The 7,207-nt window shown below is 39.0% G+C and overlaps 1 protein-coding gene across 1 annotated transcript; it reads right to left on the reverse strand.

Moving 5' to 3' along the window:
* Positions 1–4,857: 4,857 nt before the first annotated feature.
* Positions 4,858–6,717, reverse strand: sp5a (Sp5 transcription factor a). Its single transcript, XM_061236578.1, has 2 exons — positions 6,667–6,717; positions 4,858–6,229 (listed from the first exon to the last, which is right to left on the reverse strand). The coding sequence occupies exons 1-2, from the start codon at positions 6,715–6,717 to the stop codon at positions 5,159–5,161; spliced, it is 1,122 nt and encodes a 373-aa protein (XP_061092562.1). The 3' UTR covers positions 4,858–5,158.
* Between the last annotated feature and the right edge of the window lie 490 nt (positions 6,718–7,207).

Below are 7,207 nucleotides of genomic sequence, written 5' to 3' on the forward strand. Positions count from 1 at the left end.
AATAATAATAATAATAATAATAATAACAATAACAATAACAATAACAATAACAATAATAATAATAATAATAATCTACCACTGCTGAGTAGGGTAAATGTAAAGGAAACACTACATATGCATCAGTGTGTTGGAGTTCTGATGGAACAACAGACTGAGAGGCAGATGGACTGATAGATTGGTTTCACTGTTAGCAATGTTTGTGTTCTATTCATGTTTTTCTGTAAATGACAATGCATGATGGGAAATTTATGGACAGTCAGTGGTGGCAGCTAGTTAGGATGGGCCTCGTTGCAAGATGTGGGCCCTTCCTCATCTTAAGACGCAGGCACGCGCACGCAAACTCATATAACCTATGCACACACACACACACACACACACACACACACATACACATACATTAGACAGATATTTTACAGATAATACTTTGGATTTTATTTGGCTCATGAGTTACTTACTGTTACAATGAATCTGTATGTGATAGAAAGCAAACCTGAACTCTAAATGGTACAAATGACCTTCCTGCCGTTTTTAAAGCAAGATTGCTTTTTATTAGAATTTTTATAAAATTTGTTTATAAATTTTATAAATAAATAATGCAAAAATTTTGGGAACCCTTTTGGATTATTTTTTCTTACTTTTAAAAAAGATGACTACTAAGGCCCACACCCAGGTGATTTACTCGTTTGGGCTTCAATGAGTCAGGTGAGTATAATTGCAGGGCTGAACTTATACTGAATTAACTCCATACCTTCTAAAGTATCCAACTGGAGTGGCTGTTCTGTCTGGTGGTAACAACCCTGGGTACCTCTAAATAGTTTCAGAATGAAGATGGTTAATTTCCACCAAGAGGGAGAATGCTACAAAAAAACTCTCAATGTACCTATTTCCACTGTCAGAAGCATTATTAGAAAATGGAAGATAAATGCAACAGTTGAAGTCTAGGCAAGGTCTGGAAGACCAAGAAAGATTTCAGATAGAATAGCCTGAAACCTGGGGCCTCATTTCTAACTATTGCATACATGCAAAAAAGGGCTTGAAATGTGCATACACCACTTTCTAAGTATAAATTAGGATTTATTTTTTTAAAAACTTGACAAGAAAATGTGTGTACATTTACGGAACCTTAGACCCATGTGTACGCACATGAGGCAGAGGGAAATAGCGACTCTTCAGGCAAAGTAGTGAAATTAATGCTAATCCATGAAAATGTACTCATGCCCGAGTAATTGTTTTGTTACCAATAAAGCATGTAACCAAAAAGAAAAACTGTACCACTTTTTTCAATTAATTTTCATAATGGACTTGGGGCATCAATTTGTCCACACTGATTTATTCAAAGTGTTAAGTAATTCCACTAATGGTGAATTGGTTATAAAACAGCTGGGTGATGACCATACATAACGATGCTCAATGGCTGCTTTAGCACTGTTGGAGGACTTTGACAATGGCAGGCTTCAGATGGAGAGGGTGTTCAGGTTCAGCAATTAAGCAAACATTTAACAATTATCTTGGAATTGGGTGCTGAATTGGGCCCAACATTAGAGTGACCAACCTCTAGAAACTGGCCAATGCCAGTCTCTTTCCAAATTTCTGTCACCCTAGGGTTTCTGGCAACTGGCACGTTCCAGAGTTAAAATTCTTAAATTCATGAATTATTCATGTTTTCATCTCTCTTCCCAATGGCTTCAGCCTGACAGACTTGATTGGTATGAAATCTATAAATATACTGATGTTAAGTTTACAGACGGGGTTGTGCACTCCGTTGGGAGTGCAATATATGCCTGATATAATATGATAACACTGGGTCTATTTTACCATAGGTCTAATGATTCTACATTTATGCCAATACAGGCCTCTATACAATTTGATATATTTTTAAGTAACAGTAAACTTTGCCAATGCATTTTATATGGCACGGGACAATTGTGGTTGTGAGATTAACATTAATTTATTGCTTTATTTATTTTAATGTAGATACCACATAGTGGAAAGCAGATGAAAAACGCCATACAATAAGCCCTAAGTGAACCAACAGGTACAGATTTAAAACACACAGAAATTATTTGATAATTATCGATTCAATATAGCTAACGATAGCATTCAATTCCCTGCAGTGTTTGCATTCTTAACCCCCTGAAATGTCCACAGATTGATTGCTAGTTTGGAATCTAAACAATGCATTGCAATATTGCTTAAACTGCAATAATACACCTGGTGATTCATTATTTATTTTAAACTGAGCTTACCATTTCAGCTGCATAAAAAACTCAGTTTGGTTAAATGTTTAAACGTTCACACCCCTGACAAGAGGACGAACCTGCTTTTGTGAATCGAAAGCATTTTCATTCCATCAATGTCCAAATTATCATTCTTATTTATCTTTCTAAATTTCTCTTCTTAGCTTTGCACTCTGACATTTTTGCATCGACATAGCCAACAAAGGGATTATCAAGGACATGTCTATGCTTATCAATATTAATTAAGGGCGTTTCTTTAAGAATTTATGGGTCATTGTGGGAGTGAACTAGGCAGTGTGTTGGGCTCATGCATGTAGGAAAATTCCAAATTGATTTGGGATTTATAAAAGGAAATTGTGAACTAGCAGGCATATGCAAGGTTTTATAAATCATAATATTTTTTGTTGTACATACACTTCCTCATTTGTACGTACAGTAAATCCTCAAATTGTGTCCGGGATTCTATTTGAAGCCGGGCCTCGGATAATAGCCGGGAGCGTGGCCGATTCGGACAAATAAAGGCCGGCCCCCAAATACAAGCCAGGGTAATATTGCCTACCAGTAGGGCTATCAGTCCATGAGGACTAGAAGACATTGTTTCGATTTAACCCAATGAAATAAAAGAGCTCTTCTTAATATTTTATATTGTTGGTTGGTTTAATACTGTTGCCAATGAAAAGTCGTTGTCCTACACCATGGGTCTCCAACACGTTGCTCTCAAGCTACCAGTTGCTTGCCGCCCCCTTCTAAGTAGCTCGCCAAAGGCTGAAACAGTATACATTTAAACACAATTGTTGCCACGAGGCACTCCAGCCTACGAATTTAATAAAAAGTAAATCAGGCAAAATAAAAAATTAACTCAATTTAGGCTACTTGGCTACGCAATAAGGTTTCCATGTATTTACAGCACAGCGCACGTTCAATGAATGAATGAAAGCGGCTGCCTTGGCTCGCAATAAACAGACGGGTGGAAATCCCCTGTTCGTCAGTGCACTTTTGAGCGTTTTTTTGTCAAGCCATTGTCGACCCGTTACGATCCAAGCCTATTTATTGACCAAAGATTATTGACTTTTGTTTTGTTGACCATTGCCTACCTGTACCACGACTTTGCCTGCTATCTTTGTGCTTTTGCCCCGTGGAGCAGACTTCGGTCTTGACTCTTGCGCCATCATCGACCCTGAGCCTGCCTACCGTCTGCCTGCCTTCTCCCTTCTCCAAAACTTTGGTTTTGGCTGGATTTTACGTGTATGAACATTGCCTGTTTTTTGACTACGCTCACTGGACATTCCCTGAATAAAACCCTGACGGGACTTTATTACACCCGTTTCTGAGTCATGCATTTTGGGTCCAACCCCCCATGCACCCGTCTCACCATCGATACAGGACATTCCTGGCCATTACAGTTCAGTGAGAAGTAGCAGGAGTAAAACTGTTCCAACAGGCCAACTATGGGGCAAGTTGATACAGCTCTGGGACAAGTTTAACAGTGTCCAAAATGTCAGAAAAGAACTGGGGGGGGGGGGGGGGGCAGTGTTTATTATTATTATTATTATTATTATTCTTTTTATTATTATCCAATTTATCATCTTTTTATCTTCTTAATACTTTTTTGTTTTCATGTAATGTGTTAATTCTTTTCTATGCACTTTTTTATGTGTGTACTGTCATTGCAATGGGAATGTATTTTGCAATGGGAATGTATTTTAAATTGTAAATTTTAAATTTTAAATTGTATTTTAAATAAACTCAATCAATACAGTCAAAGGTTGGTGAATCCACCATTTCTTACATTTTTCATCTGGTAATTGCCCTGTATAAATGGTCTATATTCTGCCTAGACTAACCGCATATGAAAACATTAATATATAATTCATGTCTGGGAATAAAGGGATAAGTGGTAAACAGAACCGAGTAAGTGCGTGGTATACGTCGAATATACAACGTTACATCAAAAGTTGTTGTGGCTGATGCATTTATAAAAGGCGGGGGCTGTGCAAGTTGGACTCCTGCATGCTCACAGTTTCTGCTTGCTTCTTTCTTATAACCCACAAGACCGTGATTTAAACGAAGTATATTTGGAATCTGTGGCGTTCACACATAATCAGATTATCGATAATGTGCGCACTTGCGCAAATGCAACTATGCAATATCCCCATGATTAAACATGCCCCGTGTTGGTTTGTGCCCTGGTCTCCCCTGCAACACGTCAAACACTGTTGATTCCACCTCAATTCCAATTATTATACCCTTTTTCTTTTAATTACCTTTTTTCTCACTGATATTGATTAAACAGGAACAACAAGCGAATGTCCAAACAATCTACCATTCCTGTATTTAATGTAGGCCTAAATATTACCGATTGCACCTTCAGAAATATGAATCATTCGTGTTATAGCTAATACTATATGGGCTATATGTCTATTTGTGTGTCACAACTGCTGCAAAATTAGAAACCTTTTTTTCTCATTATACATTCTTTATTTTTCAAGCAGTATCATTTCATCATAAGAATTTATTTTCAAATGCATGCTAAGATACCCCGCATGGAGCGAAAACGTTTAGGACACTTTCATTCAACAAAAGCTTTTAAATCTTTACAACGTTAAATCTTCCACTGAAGACAATGATCGAAAAACAAGTAAAAGAAAAACTTGTTTTACTGGACATAATATATACAACACAAGCTGTTGGCACATTTAACATTTGACAGGCTCTGGTAGAGGCAAACAAAGATTGACACTTGAAATCGTATTTACACGTTTACATTTTAATCAATCGTTGGGAACTGTTAAACACGATCATTCAAAAAATATGTCATATTCCAATTCTGTACCTTATCATTGTTATTATAAATGCAGACAACACCCTATTGCAGCAAGTCCGCCCCGTTAGAGTAACTGCGCTGAAGGTTGTACTGTCGGTTAAATGTTTATCATATTCTCTCTCTTGATGTGATCTACAGTCTTCTCGTGCGGTCTGCACTTTTTGTTCTGATGCGTTTTGACATGTTTGGCCAGATGATCACTCCTCATGAACCTCTTGCAACACTCAGAGCAAACAAATCGCTTTTCTCCTGTATGTGTCCTGAGATGTCTCTGGAGTTCGTCGGATCTTGTAAAGCTCTTGCCACAAAACAGCCAGTTACATACAAACGGTCTCTCCCCAGAATGCCACCGTAGATGTGCTTTGAGATGCGAAGTTTTCCCGTAAACTTTCCCACACCCAGGAATGTGACAGACGTGCTGTTTCTTCTTTCCTGGCTCGTCATTGGAGCTGGAAGATTGGCAGTTCGGGCACCTACACCTCCGACACCTCCGGGCAGTTGCGAGGGGCGACTTCGTGTGAAGGAGGGCAGCAATTTGAGTCTGATATTGAGCAAATTCTGAATGCCCCAGGACTAAGCTCCTCTGCAGAGGGAACCTATGTGTGGCAAGTGATGACGGATGCTTGACGGGATTTCCCTGTTGAAGGCTCCACCACGGAATGTCCTCTCCTGGATTTGGTGACAACTGTCTCGGCTGCTGATGGATAAGACCAGAATGTCCGGGAACAAAACTTGGTATTGCAGGCGCAATTGGTGCTGACGTTGCGTATGTTACAGCGGGGACGTATGTGGGAGGGCAGCTGGATTGTAATGTTTGCATGGAACAGGATAGCATTTTCACTGGGGAGAAGTCGTACTGATAGGAAGGGTCCGCTGGCGGGGTAAGAGGCAGTTCGTGGTGAGAACTAAAGGAGGACTGAATGTGTGCAGACAGCTGAGATTTGGGGGACATTGCCAAAGAGGAATTGCCTGATAATGCGCTTTGTATGTTTCCTTCGTTACTCCAAGGGTGGAAAATTCGCGAAGGAGAACTGAGAGTGGTCTCATATGGGACCTGTAGAAAATCACCTGGATTTGATCCGTGGTGATATCCAATCCTATTACAAGTGGCCGCTAGAAGCGCCAGAGGTGAATGTTTGGTCTCCGGTGAGGAGTTTGGAGTACGATCCTGTAGAATGAAAATGTATTTTTAAAAATCCTGCACTACCAAGTAGGCCTACATTATATGGTTTACATATTGAATTATGTAATATAATGCAAATAACATAATTATAATTCAATAAATTATGCCAGTGGGTACATTGGAATATTATTGATACATTCAACGTTCGTATGGGTAACAGAACACTGAAATAGTCCTTCCCGAGACTGACAATTAAAAATTAATTGCGTGGCAGTCTAGAGAATATAGCGTATAAGAATTTAATTTAGATATAAACGTATTCTCTTGTAGCCTACTGCTGCATAATGTTTAAGTGGGTACTAGTCAAATTTAAAATACTAATTAATTATTGAGAGTAACTGACAAAAGACATGCGGTTATCAAATATCTGCTAAATACTGGCTATAGAAATTATCGGTATAATGGAAATGCAATGTACAAACCTGGAGAAACGCCTGGAGTGTATCATTCCGTAGAAGAGCTACTGCTGCCATGGCCAACTTCTGTTTTTTTTTTTTTCTTCTTTTAAATCACTGAAACAATTTCAGAGAAACGAAAAAGAACCGAAAGTGTCTTCACGTAGTCGTCTCAGCCTTCTGCGCTCAGATATCCTTGGACTATCTGAAGAGTGCGGGATCACCTCTTAGAATTTGATAAGGACTTTGGTGGGCCGCCAGCCAGTCAGAAATAAGATTTATTACTTTGAAGTTTGCCGCTGCCCAATCATCAAAGAATAGCGGCTCTTTGAGAGAGGAAACCAAATCCTTTGAATCCACAAAGCTCCTATGGTGTGTTTGTTGGTCTGGATAAAAGAACTGATTATTAGGGGGGATGGGAAGGGAGGAGATAAAGGCGGGACAATTAATGAAGTAATCACTATGTGGGAAATGTATATACACAAATAATTGGATTTTCTTGATCAAAGAACTCCATGCCGCCTGGAGACCCCAGTATTGGATGCTCTAGGCATCTGATCCCCCCTTT

Source organism: Conger conger, chromosome 3 (assembly GCF_963514075.1).
Source record: "Conger conger chromosome 3, fConCon1.1, whole genome shotgun sequence".
Classification (NCBI taxonomy): Eukaryota; Metazoa; Chordata; class Actinopteri; order Anguilliformes; family Congridae; genus Conger; species Conger conger.

Excerpts from the sequence above, each read along its gene's own strand:
- sp5a (XM_061236578.1), bottom strand. The coding sequence starts at position 6,717 with ATGGCAGCAGTAGCTCTTCTACGGAATGATACACTCCAGGCGTTTCTC. Across the intron at positions 6,230-6,666 it reads CACTCCAGGCGTTTCTCCAG|GATCGTACTCCAAACTCCTC; the intron begins GTTTGTACATTG and ends TTCATTCTACAG.